This window comes from Macrotis lagotis, chromosome X (genome assembly GCF_037893015.1).
Source record: "Macrotis lagotis isolate mMagLag1 chromosome X, bilby.v1.9.chrom.fasta, whole genome shotgun sequence".
Classification (NCBI taxonomy): domain Eukaryota; kingdom Metazoa; phylum Chordata; class Mammalia; order Peramelemorphia; family Peramelidae; genus Macrotis; species Macrotis lagotis.
In genome coordinates, this window is record NC_133666.1 from 286,160,448 (window position 1) to 286,181,200 (window position 20,753).

The following is a 20,753-nucleotide window of genomic DNA, read 5'->3' on the forward strand; positions in this document are numbered from 1 at the left end:
AAGGACTATTACCTTTAATTTAGGGGAAAAAAAACTGCTATCTTATTGTCTGATCTTGTTATATCTCTTACACTTTATGTTTCATCTTTAAGGATATGATTTCTCTCATAACACTCAATTTGGATCAATATACAACATGGAAACAATGTAAAGACTGACAAATTGCTTTCTGTGGGGGGGAGGAAAGTGAGATTGGGGAAAAAATTGTAAAACTCAAAATAAATAAAATTTTTAATTAAAAAAATTAAAAAAGTAAAAAAATTAAGTAGATTTCCATCAATCGGGGAATGACTAAATTACTATACGTGAATGAAATGGAATGTTACTATGTTCTATGAAACAACAAATTTGATGAATACAGAAAAAACAAAAAAAGATTTACATGACTGAATTTAGTAGAGTCAAGAAAATAATATATATATAACAACAGCAATGTAAAATAGAAAGAATAATCTCAAAACAATCAAAAGTGAATGTAACAAAATTATAAAGAACAAGGAAGCCTTCAAAGAAGAAAAATGAGAAAACTCTCCTGCCTGCCCCTTTCCTCCAATCTTACTCCCTGGCAGATATATCATTTTCAATTTTTTTGATATAGCAATCAGTTTTGCTGATTTTTTTACTCTAACTTTTTTCATTTTTTTTAAAAAAATACTCATTATATAGAATTGTTCTTTGAGAAATGGGAAACGAGAGAAATCTGAGTGACATAAAACTAAATATATCAACAAAAATTTGTTTTTAAAAAAGTAAAGTATATAAATCTGTTCTAATTATGGGCCCTGATCATTCCAACAAACAGCATGTCTTTTCTGCAAACTGTGGAATCTCAGTGCCTTTAAAATACATTCTTTAATTTGTTTATTTTGCCTCTTAGATTGTAATTCAAGCAAAAATAACACTAAACAATTTTTAAATGTACAAATAAGTGAAAGCCATAGTGGAAAAAAATAGTCAACTTCTTTTGGAACAACCAATTACAATAATTTTATGTTTGGGGACTTAAGTTAATGTACTTAAAAGTGTTTTTCTTAGATGTCCAATGTTATAATTAGGTCCTGGAAACACCAACTTCGTTAAAATATTATTAGTGTTGGAACATAGCAAATTATGTCGCAAGATTAGGATTTATAAAATTAAAGTGTCCTTCTAGAATTATTCTCATTTTTTAAAATTTCCTTTACAAGTTGAAACAAAAATGTGATTTCAGACTTAGTAATCACAAATATATATTCATAGTACTAAAAGTACTTATTTGTACAAGACCAGGAGAACAGTTTTATTAACAGCAGTCTAAAAATACTTGTTCAGTTGTCTTCACTACTAAAGCATGTAATTATGTCACAACTGTTTACAAAGAACTGAAAAAACTAGATTAATCCATATGAGTAGAGTTTATGGTAGAGGAATTTACTGAAGGGTTGAACACTATATCAAAAAATATACCCTTGGGGCGGCTAGGTGGCGCAGTGGATAGAGCACTGGCCTTGGAGTCAGGAGTACCTGGGTTCACTAAAGGGCTTCCCCACTAGAAAAATCAATGAGATTAAAAGTCTTATCTCCTTCCCTCCATTCATATAGAAGTTATAAAACATTCTTAGAGGAAAGGCATTATCTTGGTTTGTCTTTAAATTCTCAGTGGCTAATGCAATGCCTTCAACATATCTTTGTGTCTCTAGGGTAGAATACAATCCAGGATGGAGAAAATGAATGGAACTATATTGGTTTTAGGACAGGCTTGAGAACCACATTCCTTATTCTTATTGCCATCACATATAAACACAACATTTTAGTAACATCAAAATAAATGGGTAATTTTGTTTACATAAATCAAATTATTACATACTAAACTATTACTGTGGGGTGTGGCTTTTTCTTAAAAGTATGAAGACTATTTGATTCTCTCATTGATGAAAACACATACTAAAATAAAAGAGGTGATTCTTGGCCCATTCAACAATTTATCTATCCTTATTGCATTCCAAGGAATGCATATTTGTTTTCTTACATTCCAAGAAGATTTAAAACTTGAGAGAATGGGTCAAAGGAGCAGTTTAAAGTCCCTTTAACATACCATTCTACTAGATAAACAGAAACTGATGCTGTCTGTCTGATGGTGAGGGAAAAAACCAAACCAGTGATGAAAAAAGGTTGCTTTTAAGACATGTTTTTCTTTGCTTTCATTAAAGCTGATTCATTTGCTTAAAAAAAAAGGACCTTATAACCTTTTCTTAAATTTACTAGAGATATCCAACTATATCTATTCTTTTATGTGACTAAATCTTCTTTTTTTTTGTGACTAAATCTTTTAAGAATTAAGCAACCATTCCTCAAAATTTTATTTTTCTGACTGGAGCATACTTTAAGTCTATCAATTTAAACCAAAAAAGTTCTAACAAAATATAAAACTAACACACAAAAGTGATACACATCTGTACCATAAACATATCACTCCCCAAATAGGCATGATAAAGTGCCTTATTCCCTTAGACAATTATATTGATGAGGCTAGGATAATAGGTCCAATCCAAATTAGCTGAATATTAGCCTGAGATTTCACATTAGCCAGCTATCAATAAAATTACACTTTTATTCAAGAAACTAGACAAAAGGAAAATAAATTAACTACAACTACCAAAACAATTCAAGTAGATTTTCCCCTGCTGGCAGGGAATGGTTATCATACTAGCTTTACCTGCAGAAAGTGAACTAGCATTATCAGTTGTGTTAATTCCCAGAGAAGAGATATTAGGTGGATATTCTGAATATTTTGTATATTGTATGTTTCAGAAATAAGCAAAATAAACATAAACCACTTCCTTTGATACATGATCAAAAATGCCCACCCTAGATATCTAGGGATAGTTAAGTGGTTGCTCTTAGTTTGCTTTTGAATCAAGATCAAACTGTGGTGAAGGAAGCTTCCACTGGTTGCTAATCATTCTAACTGTTAATGGCTGACAATCTTAATTTCTATTTACAAGTCTATCATTGCAATTCAGTAAAATCTACAATGATAGTTACTTTTTTCTGGGTTGTTTTCAAGCTATGACATTACCTTGACCTTGTTAGTAGAACATTTTGATCCACAATCTCATTTTCTGCTAATACATTTATTAGGTAGAAACAATAGAAATGGGAAGTTATTAAGCAGCATGTTTTTGAAATCTAGTTGAGCAATCATTAACAAATATATGATCATGCTTGTATTTGAGAAATCTTAAGTAAATACTTTATTTCTAAATAGAGGCAGGATATTATAAGAACTTTCTGTAATAATATCTAAAGCATAGAACAGTTCAGGTTTTGCTTTATTAACTTTACAAGATGGGAAAAGATTTGATGATGCAAAAAAAGACATTTTATCTGCTACTTTAATGTCTAGGTTCCTATCTTAACTTCATATTAAATTCACAAATGTGCTGATATTTTACCAAAGACATCCAAAAGCCATGAGTACTATTTAGTTACTCTACAATTTTAATTTCCTTATCTCAACTCTTGTAGTTTTAGGAAGGTCCTAATGACATCACAAAATGACAAATATAAAAATATTCATTAATACAAATTTACATATATACATATAAATGCAGAGAGAAAAATTCCAAATTGTGTTAGAATTTCTTTGTTTGCTATCCACTTACAGCTAGCTATCTTTTCATGATGGGTAGCTTCATGATAGTGAAATAAATTGCTTACATATATTTGTTTAATCCCTGTAAATTAAAAGTATTCTGTCTGGTATTCAGGTTCATTTTCTGACATGCATATTTGACCTTTTCCATGGCATACACAAGACTAACATAAACAAAGAATATGCATAGGGAAGGTACATACTCCTTAATAGCAGGTTATTTATAAAATCTTACATCAAGCTTTCTGACAAGTTACTGAATATATTACAATGTTTAACAATAGATATCTTAGAAAAATCAGAAGGCACCAGAAGCAAGAGAGAAAAATGTTTCCAAGCTGTCTTCTGTTATGGTTCTGCAGTATCATCCTGGAACAGAGCTATGGGCTAAGCCAGAAAGTAACCTCTGGTCTTTAGGTCTACTATACTACCTATGGGGCTGTTCATATCTGAGACCAGTCACTTCTTGACAAGGCAAAAATAGTTGAACCTAATAGACAGGGTTCATTTGAACTCATTGGGTCATCAAATAGAATTAATGATCTCATGATCCAAGTGGATATTTCAATGCTGAGTCCATGATAAAGCCTGAAAGAATTAAACTCTTAGGAGAATTTAAAAGAAAGAAATGGGAGCTAAGAAGGTATGAGGGTAAAAAGGCACATGAAGATAAAATTCTTAGGGGGAAAAAAAGGAAAATATCAAAAAGGAAAATATTTTCTAAATTGTGGCTTAGTCTTATTTAATTGAAGCTTGAAAATATTTTTTAAATTGTGGCTTAGTCTTATTTAATTGAAGCTTGAGGTCTACTTTTGTTAAATGAATTTACAATTCTCATTGCATTTTCATATGAAAAGGAAAAAGACTGTAATTACCAATTATTATTAATAGAAATTGGTCATTGTTAACATATGAACCTGCCAAAATAAATGATTAGAAAGTAAGTAGATGACCCTAACAGCAACATGGGGTGGTGATTAACCTTGATGGACATGCTTATTTCATCAGTGCAATAATCAGGGACAATTTGGGGCTGTCTGCAATGGAGAATACCATCTGTATCCAGAGAAAGAACTGTGGAGTTTCAACAAAGACCAAGGACTATTACCTTTAATTTAGGGGAAAAAAAACTGCTATCTTATTGTCTGATCTTGTTATATCTCTTACACTTTATGTTTCATCTTTAAGGATATGATTTCTCTCATAACACTCAATTTGGATCAATATACAACATGGAAACAATGTAAAGACTGACAAATTGCTTTCTGTGGGGGGGAGGAAAGTGAGATTGGGGAAAAAATTGTAAAACTCAAAATAAATAAAATTTTTAATTAAAAAAATTAAAAAAGTAAAAAAATTAAGTAGATTTCCATCAATCGGGGAATGACTAAATTACTATACGTGAATGAAATGGAATGTTACTATGTTCTATGAAACAACAAATATGATGAATACAGAAAAACAAAAAAAGATTTACATGACTGAATTTAGTAGAGTCAAGAAAATAATATATATATAACAACAGCAATGTAAAATAGAAAGAATAATCTCAAAACAATCAAAAGTGAATGTAACAAAATTATAAAGAACAAGGAAGCCTTCAAAGAAGAAAAATGAGAAAACTCTCCTGCCTGCCCCTTTCCTCCAATCTTACTCCCTGGCAGATATATCATTTTCAATTTTTTTGATATAGCAATCAGTTTTGCTGATTTTTTTACTCTAACTTTTTTCATTTTTTTTAAAAAAATACTCATTATATAGAATTGTTCTTTGAGAAATGGGAAACGAGAGAAATCTGAGTGACATAAAACTAAATATATCAACAAAAATTTGTTTTTAAAAAAGTAAAGTATATAAATCTGTTCTAATTATGGGCCCTGATCATTCCAACAAACAGCATGTCTTTTCTGCAAACTGTGGAATCTCAGTGCCTTTAAAATACATTCTTTAATTTGTTTATTTTGCCTCTTAGATTGTAATTCAAGCAAAAATAACACTAAACAATTTTTAAATGTACAAATAAGTGAAAGCCATAGTGGAAAAAAATAGTCAACTTCTTTTGGAACAACCAATTACAATAATTTTATGTTTGGGGACTTAAGTTAATGTACTTAAAAGTGTTTTTCTTAGATGTCCAATGTTATAATTAGGTCCTGGAAACACCAACTTCGTTAAAATATTATTAGTGTTGGAACATAGCAAATTATGTCGCAAGATTAGGATTTATAAAATTAAAGTGTCCTTCTAGAATTATTCTCATTTTTTAAAATTTCCTTTACAAGTTGAAACAAAAATGTGATTTCAGACTTAGTAATCACAAATATATATTCATAGTACTAAAAGTACTTATTTGTACAAGACCAGGAGAACAGTTTTATTAACAGCAGTCTAAAAATACTTGTTCAGTTGTCTTCACTACTAAAGCATGTAATTATGTCACAACTGTTTACAAAGAACTGAAAAAACTAGATTAATCCATATGAGTAGAGTTTATGGTAGAGGAATTTACTGAAGGGTTGAACACTATATCAAAAAATATACCCTTGGGGCGGCTAGGTGGCGCAGTGGATAGAGCACTGGCCTTGGAGTCAGGAGTACCTGGGTTCAAATCCGGTCTCAGACACTTAATAATTACCTAGTTGTGTGGCCTTGGGTAAGTCACTTAACCCCATTTGCCTTGCAAAAACCTAAATATATATATATATATATGTATTGCACACCCTTAATTGGTTCATTTTATACTCTCTTGAAAAAGTATAATGGTTTGTTATACCATGCAATGAAAGAGCTATATAGGGATGTTTCTACTTCTAATAATTGCTTCTCTTACTATATTCTAATTCTGATATATTCTAATTTCATGATATATTCTAGTTCTTACAGAAATGCCTGAGAATAAACATGAAGCTTTCAAGACATTGAAATTATTCTGATATAGGTAAATTGCCACCTAAATGGAAGTTGAATGAACTCTAGACTGAAGAAGCAGCTAGGTGGTTCAATGAATAGAGAGATGAAACTGAAGTCAGGAAGTCCTGAATCACATTCACTATCTGTAAGACTTTGGTCAAGTCACTTAATCACTGTTTGCCTTAATCCACTGGAGAAGGAAATGGTAAACCATTCTAGCAATTCGATCAAGAAAACCCAAGGGGTATTATGATCCAACTAAGAGTTGGATCTATCTAAATGACTGAACACCAACACCATCACCAACAACAACACTGAATTAAGACAAAACTAATAACATTTGTCCTTCATTTCCTTTTCTTTCTTTTTTTTAATTAGGTTTTTTTTTTTTTTTGGCAAGGCAATGGGGTTAAGTGGCTTGCCCAAGGCCACATAGTTAGGCAATTATTAAATGTCTGAGGACAGATTTGAACCCAGGTACTCCTGACTCCAGGGCCGGTGCTCTATCCACTGTGCCACCAAGCCGCCCCTGTCCTTCATTGACAAGCACATGAATTGGATCTGAGTGAGGAGATGCTGTGCTAAGTCACCAATATCACTCCTCCCTCCAGAGACATCTGGCTCCAGTGATCAGATATGATTCAGCATGACTGGAGATGGTCCTGGATGCAAGGCAATCAAGGTTCAATAACTTGCCCAAGACCACACAGCTAGTAAATGTCAGAGGCTGGATTTGAACTCCCATTCTCCTCTCCAAGACAAAACTAACAATATTCTATTAAAATTCTATTCTAGAAAAGTTCTACTAATCTAGAGCAGTCCCTGGCATTTTTACCCTTCACATAAAAAAAAATTTCATTTCTCCCTCTATTGTACTATTCCTCTAAATTTATGCACACAGAGACATACCCTGAGAGCTTCCTTTTCTTGTCTGTACTCTATGAAATTCCTTCCTAGAGCAGGCTAAGAGGGGAAGTATCATCGGGAACCATTAGGAATCATAATGAGAAGGTTCACCTATTGCAAATGTGGTGGTGGCTCCACATTCACCAAGGTTCCAATATGTGGTAATACCTTCCTATTCAAAATGCCCCAAATGACCATGAGAGAGAAAGTCATTGTTTAGACACAATATTGTTATACTGAGGTGATAGAATCCTTCCACCATTTTTAGTCTATCTACAATGAAAACTTCAGTTCACAGTTAGAAGTAAAGTAAAAAAAAATACATACTGCATTGGTGACTTCAATTTCATATACTTTCTGGAACATCTGGCGCTCAAAAAAAACAAGCCTGCCATTGCCACCTCCCTTCTTAACAGATGTTCCAGTGACCAAAAGTTTATCATCTGGACTGAAGCAGCAATCTGTCCTGAAGAGAAATAAATATTTGTCATAAGTGTTGAGAAGGAATTATTAATAAAGTAAGGACAATACTTGAAGTTTTTTTCATCTTTATTTCTGAATTTGGGCTAGAAATAGAAAGAAAGAAGGAAAGACCAGATTACTTTTATGACTACATCCTATGATGATAGTTATTTCTTTAGACCAATTCTCTCTATTCCCAAAATTTTGAATTGGTCTTACCAGCTGCCATTTACAAGCTGGACTTCTCTAGGATGGCTTTTTAATAGATCTTGTTATTAGAATTTTGGCTGTTTAAATAATTTGCAAGATACACACACACACACACACACACACACACATATGCACAAATATGACTTCTAGTAGTTTACTGTATGATGCAAAGTGCACAAACAGCACTCTATTGATTAGCAACCTTATGAATGTTGTACATATTAAAATATGGGTTTTTTTAAAGATGAAAATTACAACTAAGATATTTCTCAATATTGTTTTCATCTTGCAATTTTCTAAGTTTGGGGATTAGATTTAGTTCCTTTTAATACCAGTTCCAGGGGCAGCTAAGTGGCGCAGTGGATAGAGCACTGGCCCTGGAGTCAGGAGTACCTGAGTTCAAATCTGGCCTCAGACACTTAATAATTACCTAGCTGTGTGGCCTTGGGCAAGCCACTTAACCCCATTTGCCTTGGAAAAGAAAAGGGAAAGGGAAAGGGAAAGGGAAAGGGAAAGGGAAAGGGAAAGGGAAAGGGAAAGGGAAAGGGAAAGGGGAAAGGGAAAGGGAAAGGGAAAGGGAAAGGGAAAGGGAAAGGGAAAGGGAAAGGGAAAGGGAAAGGGAAAGGGAAAGGGAAAGGGAAAGGGAAAGGGAAAGGGAAAGGGAAAGGGAAAGGGAAAGGGAAAGGGAAAGGGAAAGGGAAAGGGAAAGGGAAAGGGAAAGGAAAGGAAAGGAAAGGAAAGGAAAGGAAAGGAAAGGAAAGGAAAGGAAAGGAAAGGAAAGGAAAGGAAAGGAAAAAAGAAGAAGAAATACCAGTTACAGTGAATATCAAAGGGAAATTACTTCTCTAGAATGAAAGACAAATTGTTTACTAATCTAACCACAGGGATGGTTTTGTTACTGATTCACTGTGATAATCTACAAAGTCCCTTTAGTTAGCTATTTAGAGAAACAGACATAATAGTCAATTAATCAAACAAACAGGGAATGATGTGAATAAGTTAGTGGTGCCAAATGCTAAGTTGAAAAGTATCACGTATAAAAATATTTATATAATAAGCATTACAATTCAGTCTATTTTAAGGAGGCAAAAATGTATATAATATATGTAATATATATAATATATATAAACACTTCTTATATGTTTATAAGTGTTAGATATATATATTTCCATACCTGCAAAGTCTTGTATCAATGAAATTATAGGTCTGATTAAGAACCTTAAAATAAAATTACAAATATAAATGTACAGATTTCTATAACAAGTATATATGTATGAGAGAGAGAGAGAGAGAGAGAGAGAGAGAGAGAGAAAGTCCTGGTGTGGAAACTGTACCTACTGGTACAATGAACTATTATTTACAGTAGTAGGATATTGACTGGGGCAATTAGAAGATTGGAGGCAGCTAGGTGGATAGAGTGCTGGACCTGGAGTCAGGAAGACTTGAGTTCAAATCTGATCTCAGATACATACAAGTTATGTGGCCCTGGGCAAGTCACTTAACATCTATTTATTTTAATCCACTAAGGAATGAAATGGTAAACTACTTCAAGTATCAATGCCAAGAAAATCTCATGAAGGGTTTTGAAGAGTCAGATAGGACTGATTGACTTAACAAGCAGAGGTTTAGTAACTTGCCCATTGTCATCCCGTTAACATGTGTTAAACTAATTCAAACCTAATTCTTTCTGATTCCAAAGCTGAACTTTTATTCATTAAGAGAAAATCCCTTATATCTCTATTTATAAACACATATACATATACATAAATATGTATAAATATATATTCACACACATATTTTAGTTTATGATCTATTAAGAGAATCATTCTATTTCTTAATTTCAAAACCACCTCATACTTTAACCTAATCACACACCAAAAAAAAAAAAACCAAGAATCTTCAATGACTTTCATTACTGTCTAGAGGTTAAAACTAAAAGAGGAAAAGTAATATGGTCAATAAAAAGAGGCCAGGGGTGGGAGGGAATGAGGTGGGGTAGTCCAAATCCCAAGGCCTTCTTTTGGATGACCTAAATATTAAATAATGTAAGTAATCCCTAATTAGAGGAAATATTGTGTTTCTTTGCCAACCTTTAGTGCATCAAGTACAAAGAATAGCTGTTAAACTTACATTGAGAAGAAGGTGGGAAGATTTGAAGCTGAAAACAATGGCTTCTTGAACTGTCGTATATCCCACAGTTTTAAAGTATCATCCCCTGGAAAAGAAATGAGGGCAAAGAATGAAAAAGAATGTTACCTGTTTCATTCATACATATAAAGAATGTTTATTTTTCAAGTGCATTTGTTTTGGAAGACTGTAAAAGGTAGAAAGAAGGCAGGTTTCTTTTCATTAAGAAAATTTCCAGTTATTACTTTCCCACTTTTAACCACATCTGTAAGAGAAAAAGAAAGCCTCCAACAAGTACTCTCAAGAATGATTTTCAAGCAGATGGTATTTCCCCCCAGGGCATTTCTGCAGGACATCCTGCTTTCTTCAAAAGCTCTTAATTGACTAACCATCAGGACTAAAATGTAGTTCAAATCCTCATAGACTCTCTCCTCAGCAAAGTGTTGGTAAAGACATCCATTCGTTAACATTGATAAGAATGATCCTTGTCAATCCCTCCCCCACGTTGTAACTGTAACTGCAACTATTATTTATTGCTCTCCCATGTACTACACCTTTTCCTAGTCATTTTAAGAGTAATGAATTTTTTAAAGTATCACATTCTTATATTTCTATCGGGCTACTAATTCCTGACTGGAATGACAACTGGAACTTAAGACAAGCAATGTCTTTGTTGGTCAAGTTCCCTAGTGCCCACAGCTGAGACATGCCTCATCTCCCTCAGATGCAATATGGAATTTGCATCAGAAACAAGTGAAGTGAATTGGGATTCAATAAAAATCTCCATTCCCTCACCAGTGATCTTTTCTTTGAAGTTCAAAATTTGGCAGGTAAGCTAATATTCAACTAGCAGGATAGCCATCTGCTTTTTTTGGCCTAGATCCAAAAAATATTCACAATGAATATTAACCTACTGCTTATATTCTTAACAAAAAGTTACCAATAAGGCCATAATTTGCAACCCACAGAAAAAACATTTATCTGCCTTAACTAGCTCAGTTGACCAGGCAAAAACTAGAGCCAGAAGAGTGATTTACATTATTCTGAGGCTACTGGTTGAGTGGACTTACATTGTGATGTCATACAAATAATATATTTGCTTACCTAACAAATCAACAAAATGCCTGTTTTTAGGATGAATAACAGGAAAAATTGGAAAGCACATAATTATTGTTATAACTATTATTCCATGAATTATCATTAAGCATTTATTAATACCACCATGGTACAATCCTAGCTTCTCTAGAGTTTTTAAAGATTTGTTTAGATATAGTCTCTTACCATAAGGAGTTGACAATATGGTGGGCAAAAGTGATGTATAAGCAAATATATATGATATAATATGATATTTTATATAAAATGCTTAAGATTACACAGAGTAAAGTGAGAATACTTTGGATGAATTAAGATTCAATCATTCAATTTGGATAAGGAAGTGTTCTTGGTAGAGGTAGATTTTGACCTAAGTTCTAATAGATTGGCTATTCATGGAAATCAAACTGCTCATAAGATCATAGAATTACTCTGAAGAGACCTCAGAACCTTAGAGATCATCAACTTTAGCCCCCCCCATTTTACAGATAATGTCAATAAAATGCACAGTGATTTAATGGTTTACTCACTGTGACCCCACTAGTAATTAGCAGAACCTGGATTCTATGACCTCAAATTATAACTTTTTTCAATCAGTCAACAAGTCCATAATATGGTAAAATCATCATGGCAAGCTCTGGCTACAAACAAAGGCAAATATATAGCCCTTGCCCTCAAAAAGCTCACATGAGGAATACACCCAAGTGAATGGAAAGTAATCTTAGAGGGGAGGCACTAGGCTATCTGGAGGAATGGAAACAGATTTCACTAGGATGCAGGGTTTGAGTCAAGCTAGAAGGGAAAACTGATGAGGAAGAGTTTTTCCAGGAAGCAGCAGGCCAGTCGTTTCTCAACCAAACTCTACTAAAAGTAAGGATAAGGAAAACCAGAGTTACAAAGATCCCCAGATCAGTCTTGGAGAGACAGAGAGACCTGTAAGCACTGGGGACAGGATCTGGCCAGGAGAGTACAATGAGAAGAGTCAAGAACAGAAAGAGATGATCAGGCTTGGGGGGGAACAGAAAGAAACACCAGGGATCCCTGGACAGCCACAGAGAGCAGGAATAGGAGACATAAGAGCACTAGCCTGTCCTAGGTCACAGCTGTAGGGTGGAAAAAAGTGATTGCACTAGGATATGGACAGGGAACAAGGAATAACTTTAGAAACAAGCAGCAACTAAGAAGCCAAACAAAGTTTACCATCCAGCTGAGGAGCCTGCAGTGGAAGGGCCAGAGCAGAGTCTCAAACCAAAGGGGAGCCTGTAGTTCAGTCGCTCTGAACTCACAGACCCTTCCAGCAGGCTATCTTTGTAAATTCCCATCCAAGGATGAGCCAAAAGATGCAAATATGAAGTCAGAAGCATGCAGAAATCAGACCAGGTCAGTGAACAGACTTTACCCCAAATGTAAGTTTGCCCCTAGAAGGGCACAGGGTCTGACATTAACACTAACAGAGTCTAAAAGTCAAGAGGGAGCCCAGAAGAATGAGCAAACAGTCAAAAGAACCCCATCATACAGAGTTATTAAGGTGAAAAGAAAGCTTAAGACACAAACCCAGCCAAAAAAAAAAAGTGACTCAAAGGTATCTAAAAGTCAAGCCTCAAAGAAAAATGTAGTTTAGACACAATCTCAACTAGAATCCCTGGAAGAGTTAAAACAAGAGTTTTATTATATTTTTTAAAAAGTCAAAAATTATTTTAAAAACCAAATAAGGGTAGTAAAAGGGGGAAATGACCAAAAACATAAGAGCAAGGAATAATCTATGAAAAGAACATTAGCAGTCTGGGACAAGAGGACAACTCTGCCTAAGCAACAAAACTAAAATGAACCAAATAGAAGTCAATGACTCCATGAGACAACAAGAAATACTAAAATGAAGACAAAATACTTAAAAACAAAGAGAGAGAGAGAGAAGAGAGAGAGAGAGAGAGAGAGAGAGAGAAGATATGTGATCTCTCATAAATAAACGGCCTGAAAAATAGATCAAAAAGAGATAATCTGAGAAATATTGGGCTATCTGAAATCCATAAACAAACAAAAAAAAAGGCTAGACATATTTCAAGAAATCTTCAAATTAACCCAGTATGATCTCAAATAGAGGGCAAAATAAAAATTAAAAGAATTCACCAGATACTTCCTAAACAAAAAAAACCCAAAATGAAAACCCTCAGGAACATTACAGTCAAAATCCAGAGCTTTAGGTCAAAGGAAAAATACTATAAGCAGCCAGAAATAAAAAAAATACCAAAGAGTCATAGGATTACACATAATTTAGCAGCCATCACCATAAAGAAGTCAAAAGCTTGGAATATGATATTCCAGAAGGCAAAGAATCAGGGTTTACAACCAAGAATAACATATGTAGCAAAACTGAGTATAATCCTATAAAAGTGGTTAAGGGGGAAAGATATTTAATGAAGAAGAGGGTTTTCAAGTTATAAACTGATAGAGGTAAAGAGAAATTTTATCAATCAAATAGAGTACCCAAGAGATGCCTAAAAGAGTAAATCAGAGTGTGCAATCCATAAGGAACTAAGGGGCAGCTAGGTGGCACAGCATAGGTCCTGGAGTCAGCAGGCCCTGAGTTCAAATCTAGCCTTAGACACTTAATATTTACCTTGGGCAAGTCACTCAACCCCAATGCCTTGCAAAAAAAAAAAAAGAGTTAATAGTGAATTGAAGGGTAGAGGGGGATGTAGGAGAGGGAAGAAATATGTACTTATGTAGCCACTACTATGTGCCAAGCACTTCAACAAGATGTTTTGTAAATATCATTTCATTTGATCCTCACAACAATATTGTGAGGTAGATGCTAATATTGTCCTAATTTTAGAGTTGAGGAAACGGAGGCAGACAAAGATTAAGTGACTTGCCCAGAGTAACAAAGATAGCACATATCTGAGGATGGATTTGAAATCAGATCCTTCTAACTCTAGATCCAGCAATCTAATCAGTGTATTATCTCTAAGCATCTTAAAGATAGAGTAAAATATATAGATTTGGGGTAAAAGTATTTTAGTGTTATCTGTGTTTATTGAACAAAAGAGAAGACAATATTACTAGAATTAATGTGTACATAAAATAGAATACATAGAATATACAAGAAGCAACCTGCCAAAGCAGACTCAGAAACTTTATGAAAACAACTATGAAACACTTTTCACACAAATAATATCAGATCTAAATTATTGGGCAAATATCAGTTGCTAAGATGATTATCAGGCCGAACTAATATAATAAAAATGCTAATTCGACCTAAATTAAACTACTTATTTAGTGCCAAACCAATCAAACTTCCAAAAAATTATTTAAGGGAGCTAGAAAAAATAGTAACTAAATTCATATGGAAGAACAAAAAGTCAGGAATATCAAGGGAATTAATGAAAAACTAAAAAAGGCAGCCTTGCCATACCAGATCTAAAATTATATCATAAAGCATCAGTTATCAAAACAATCTGGTACTGGCTAAGAAATAACGTGGTGCAAGGCAGCATGAGTTTCCAGAAGGTCTCTGCAAAATACTTCAAAAATCTTCATATTATGGCTCAAACCAAATTTTAGAGAGGCTGAACCAACAAAAAGACCCAGTGAATCAATTCTCCAGCCCAAGGTAACTTTGAAGATCCACGAGAAGGCTCTGTTGCACTGGGATCAGAAGGGACGGCACTACAGCTGAGGTCATGCTGGAGCAAACAATCTCCAATCTTCCAGGAACAGCCTGTGGGGGTGCCTGGATCGGGGGGGGGGGGGGGGGGGGCGCACCTGAACTCAGACAGTAGAAGCAGTTTCCAGACCTCCCAATCCAGATCAACATGAAAGCTCTGCCACAGTGATCCCAGAGCCCAGGCCAGCATTGCACTTAGCACAGCCACAGCATTCAGCGTAGCCACAGCCCTCAGCACAGCCCTGGGCTTCCTGGCAGCTGCTTCAAGGGCTCTCAGCCCTAAGAGTTAAGGGGATTGGGGGAGACTATCAAGGTCTCTATATTATCCCTGGGGCAGGATTAGACCCTTGTTGCAGTCTAGGGCCTCCTATTGCCACAGCAGAACAGGGACCCTCCTCACAGTTCCAGGGCAGAGGGAAGTGCTTGTGGTCATCCACAGACTAAAGCACAGGCCAGTAGTGCAGTCAGAGACTTGCATAAGACCTTGAAGGAACTGAGATCCTTGTGGGGATGTTCCAATAACACTCAAAAGCACAACAAAACCAGGGCACAGTCTGGGGAGAAAGAGTAAACAGAAAAAAATAGTACCTGACCACTTTGATTCCCAAGGAGGATCAAACACACACTCAGAAGATGACAAAGTCCAAGCTTTTGTATCCAAAGTCTCCAAGGAAAAGAAGAACAGGTCTCAGGCTATGGCTGAGCTCAAAAAAAGATTTTGAAAATCAAGTAAGGGAGACAGAGGAAAAATTGGGGAGAGAAATGAGAGGATGAAGGAAAATCATGAAATCCAAGTCTGGAGGCCTGGTCAAGAAAATACAAAAAATACTGAAGAAAATAACATATTAAAAAGCAGTTTAGGTCAAATGGAAAAAGCAGTCCAAAAGGTTAATGAGTCAAAGAATGCCTTAAAAAGCAGAATTGGCCAGATGAAAAAGGAGATCAAAAAGGTCTTTGAAGAAAACAATTCCTTTCAAATGTAGAATGGAGCTAAATAAAGGAAGTTGATGACTTTGCAAGAAATCAAGAAATAAAACAAAACCAAAAGAATAAAAACTAAAAGAAAATGTGAAATATTTCATTGGAAAAACAACTGAACTGGAAAACAGATAGTTTTATTGGGCTACCTGAAAGTCATGACCAGAAAAAGAGCCTAGATTTCATTTAAAAACAATTTCAACAGGATAATTGCCCTGAAATTTTAGAAACAGAGAGTAAAATAGAAATCAAGGGAATCCACCAATCTCCTCCTGAAAGAGATTCAAAATAAAATAACTCTCAGGAAATTCTAAGACCAAATTCCAAGACTTCCAAATCAAAGAGAAAATTTTACAAGAAGCTAGAAAGAAACAGCTCAAATATCATGGCACTGCAATCAGGATTACATGGGATTTAGCAGCTTCTACATTTAAGGCCTTGTTAGGGCTTGGAATATGATATTCCGTAAAGCAAAAGAGCTTGGGCTACAACTGAGAATCAACTACCCAGCAAAACTGAACATTCTCTTCCAGGTGAAAAGATGGACATTCAGTGAAATAAGGAATTTCAAACTTTCCTGTTGAAATGACCAGAAGTTTGATCTCCAAGTACACAGGACTCAGGTGAACCTTAGAGAGGGTGGATGGGAAGGGCAAATTATGAGGGATTTAATGATGTTGAACTGCTTGTTTCTATTTGGGGAAATGATGCTAATGACCCAAATGAACCATCTCAATTAATAGAGCAGTTAGAAGGAGCATATGTAGATAAGGAGCAGGAGGGAGTTGAATATGAAGGTATTATATATTATAAAGATGGAGTCAAAGGGTGAAAAAGGAATGTACTGGGAGAAAGGGAAAAGAGAGCTGAATGGGCTAAGATATTTCAGGTAGAAAGTCAAGAAAAAGCTTTAGCAATGGAGTGGAAGGGGGGAAGGTGAGAGGAACTGAGTTCATCAGAATAGGATATTGAAATCTATCTTATCCCAGAGGAAAAAGGAGAGGAAGGGAATGAGAGAAAGGGGTCAGGGGAGAGAGGGGTATAGGTATTAGAAGAGAGGGAAGATTGTGGGAGAGGTAATAAGATTCAAGACAGTCTTTTTTTTGTTGTTTTATGCAAGGTGATGGGGTTGGTTGGCCTGCCCAGGTCCACATGGATGGATAGTTGTTGGGTATTTGGGGTGGGTTTTGGCTTTGGGTCCTCCTAGCTCCAGGGCCAGTGCTCTGTCTGCTATGTCATTTGGCTGTTCTACAACACACTTTCAAGGAGTGATGAAGTGAAAAGAGAAAGAAAACAGAATAAATGGGATTGTGGAGGAATGGAAGGAGGGAAATACAATTAGCAATAGAAACTGATAAAAATATATTGAAGCAACATCCCTGATGGACTTATGATAAAGAATGTGATTCATCCCAGAGACAGAGCTGATGGAATCTGAACACAGATTTTCTTTTTCTCACACTTTAATTTTCATAAGGCTTTTCTGGGTGGGGGGAGGGGGGGTGGTGGATATTATATTTACCCTTACAACAAAACTATTTTAGTAATGTGTAAATTAATTGATTTATTGATTGATTAATTAATTAAGATTATAAAAAAGAAATAGATTGGTGGATCAGTGGAATAGATTAGGTACAAAAGAGACAGCAAGAAATGACTATAGTCGGGTGGATAGGTGGCGCAGTGGATAGAGTACCAGCACTGGAGCCAGAAGTACCTGAGTTCAAATCTGGCCTCAGACACTTAATAATTATCTAGCTGTGTGGCCTTGGGCAAGCCACTTAACCCCATTTGCCATGCAAAATTCTAAAAAAAAAAAAAAATGACTATAGTAATCTACTGTTTGATAAACCCAAAGAGTCCAGTTTCTGGGATGAGAACTCATTCTTAATCGATAAAAACTGGGAAAAGTAGAAGATGGTATGACAGAAACTAGAATTAGACCAACATCTCACACCTTATACCAAGATAAGGTCAAAACTGGTGAAGAATTTAGACATAAAAGACAATATTATAAGCCAATTAGGAGAACAAGAAATAGCTTACCATCAGATCTCTGGAAAGGGGAGTAGTTTAGGATCAAACAAGCTATAGAGAACATTATAAAAAATATAAAATGGATAATTTGGATTACATTAAATCAAAAAGGTTTTTACACAAACAAAACCACTATAACCAAGATCAAAAAGGAATGTAGTAAATTAGGAAACAATTTTACCACCAGTGTTTCTGACAAGGACTCATTTATAAAATATATAGAGAACTGAGTCAAATTTATTAAAAAAATAATTAATTCCCCATTTGACAAATGGCCAAAGGATATGCAAAGGCAATTCTCAGATAAAGAAATCATATGAAAAATTGCTCTAAATCTTTACTGATTAGAGAAATGCAAATTCTAGCATCTCTGAGGTACTACCTCACACCTCTCAGATTGGCCAATAAGACCAGAAAGGATGATGATCAATGTTGCAAGGGATGTGGGAAATCTGGGACACTAACGCATTGTGGGTACAGTTGTGAACTGATCCAACCCTTCTGGAGAGTAATTTTGAATAGTACCCAAAGGGCAATAAAAATTTGCGTACCCTTTGATCCAGTAATACCACTATTGGGTCTGTATCCTGAAGAAATCCCATATGTACAAAAATATTCATAGCAGCTCTGTTTGCAGTGACAAAGAATTGGAAATTGAATGGGTGCCCAGCAATTCGGGAATGGCTGAACAAATTGTGGTATATGTGAGGTGATGGAACATTATTGTTTTATAAGAACTCATGAGGGATGGGATTTCAGAGAAGCCTGGAAAGACTTGCATGAACTGATGCTAGTGATATGAGCAGAACAAGAAGAACATTATACACACCAACAACAACATGGGGTGTTTTCCAACCATGATGGACTTGCTCACTCCATCAGGGCAATAATCAAGGACAATTTTAGGGCATCTGTGATAAAGAATACCATTTGTATCCAGAGAAGAAACTGTAAAGTTTAAATGAAGACCAAAGTTTATTATCTTCAATTTTTAAAAGTTGTCTTATGTATTATTTAATTTTGTTATCTCTAATGTTTCTTTCTTCCTTTTGGATCTGATTCTTTTCTCACAACATGTTCAACTTTGAACTATACCTATCATGGAGGTAAATGTAAAGCCTATAATGAGATTGCCTTCTGTTGGAAGGGAAGGGAGGGAGTAAAAAAAAAAAAATTGTAAAACTCAAAACACTGTCAAAAAAAATTGGTAGAAACTACCATTAAATGTAATTGGAAAACAAAATATATAATAAAAAGCAGAATATCAAAAAGAGAGAGATAAAAAAAAGTTTAGATAGTGAAGAAGACATTAAAAGAGGTTTACAATAATGGAAATAACTCTAGAGGAGAGAGTCCCTCTATCAGGCTACTAATTCCTGCACAGAATGACAGCTCAAATTTAAGCAAGGCTACCTTATAATTTAGAAGGATAACAACTGAACCTGGAATAGATAATTCCAGTGGTGGAGGTTAAGCCAAGGAAAATCAGATCAGATATAACTGCTGTTTGGGGTGGATAACTGGGAAATAATGAAATTGAAAGAGAAGGCAGAAAGATTTAACTCATTTCATTATCTATCCACTGCGCTACCTAGCTGCCCCTATTACCTTTAATTTAGGGGAAAAAAAACTTATTATGTAATTTTGCTATTTCTTATACTTTATTTTTCTTCCTTAAAGATATGGTTTCTCTCTTATCACATTCAACTTAGATCAATATATACCATGGAAACAATGTAAAGACTGACTTCTGTGGGGGGGGGGGGAGCAAGATTAGGGGAAAAAAATTGTAAAACTCAAAATAAAATCTTTCTTTAAAAAATATCCATATTCTTAAAACATGCTCCAAATCAATAATAATTAAAGAAAAGCAAAAAACAACTTTGACTCTCTATCTCACACACACACATCAGGTTGACAAAAAATGAAAGGGGACTAACGTGTGAGGTGCTTTGAGAAAATAGGAACATAGGGGGTGGCTAGGTGCCGCAATGGATAGAGCACTGGCCTTGGAGTCAGGAGTACCTGAGTTCAAATCCGGCCTCAGACACTTAATAATTACCTAGTCGTGTGGCCTTAGGCAAGCCACTTAACCCCATTGCCTTGCAAAATCTAAAAAAAGAAACAAAAAGAGAAAGTAGGAACATTAATGTACTACTGGTAGAGCTATGAATTGGTCCAGCTCCTCTAGAAAACAATTCAGAACCATGACCACCAAAGGCTCTAAATTGCACATTCTTTGATTCACTGGTCTGTCAACTAGCATTTAATTGCCTACTATATGCCAAGCACTATTAGATCTTTGCTTCAAAGAAATGAAAGGTACAAAAATATATAAGACAGCTCTTTTTGAATTGGCAAGGAACTGGAAATTGAGAGCATATCCATCAATCAGGGAATGGTTGAACAAATTATGAGACAGGCTCAAGAAACTTGGTAAGTCTTGTAGAAAATGTTACAGAGGAGGAAGTGAGGAGAATGAGAACAATGTATACAATAACAGAACTGTAAAGATAAATAATCCTGGAAGATAGTATCTTACACAATAATGACATTATAAAGATAAGGAATCCTAGAAGACAGTATCATCAATCATAATTCCAGTAGATCACTGATTGATTATTCTATCCTATTTGTAAAAGAGATAAACTAAGAAACAGAATAAGAGTATTTTAAATGTGTCCTGGAAGGCAGAGATGTGGTTGAATAAACTAGGGCTCTCCAGTCAAAGAG

At 35.0% G+C, this 20,753-nt stretch overlaps 1 protein-coding gene across 2 annotated transcripts in view; it reads right to left on the minus strand.

The window, feature by feature from the left end:
* WDR70 (WD repeat domain 70) overlaps positions 1-20,753 on the minus strand; it is a 333,335-nt gene that overhangs the window by 52,195 nt on the left and 260,387 nt on the right. For both annotated transcript variants that reach the window (XM_074202580.1, XM_074202579.1), the window contains 2 exons: positions 10,253-10,337; positions 7,778-7,916 (listed from right to left, as the gene is read on the minus strand). In XM_074202580.1, coding sequence (XP_074058681.1) covers positions 7,778-7,916; positions 10,253-10,337 — 224 coding nt within the window. The remainder of the gene's footprint in view (positions 1-7,777; positions 7,917-10,252; positions 10,338-20,753) is intronic.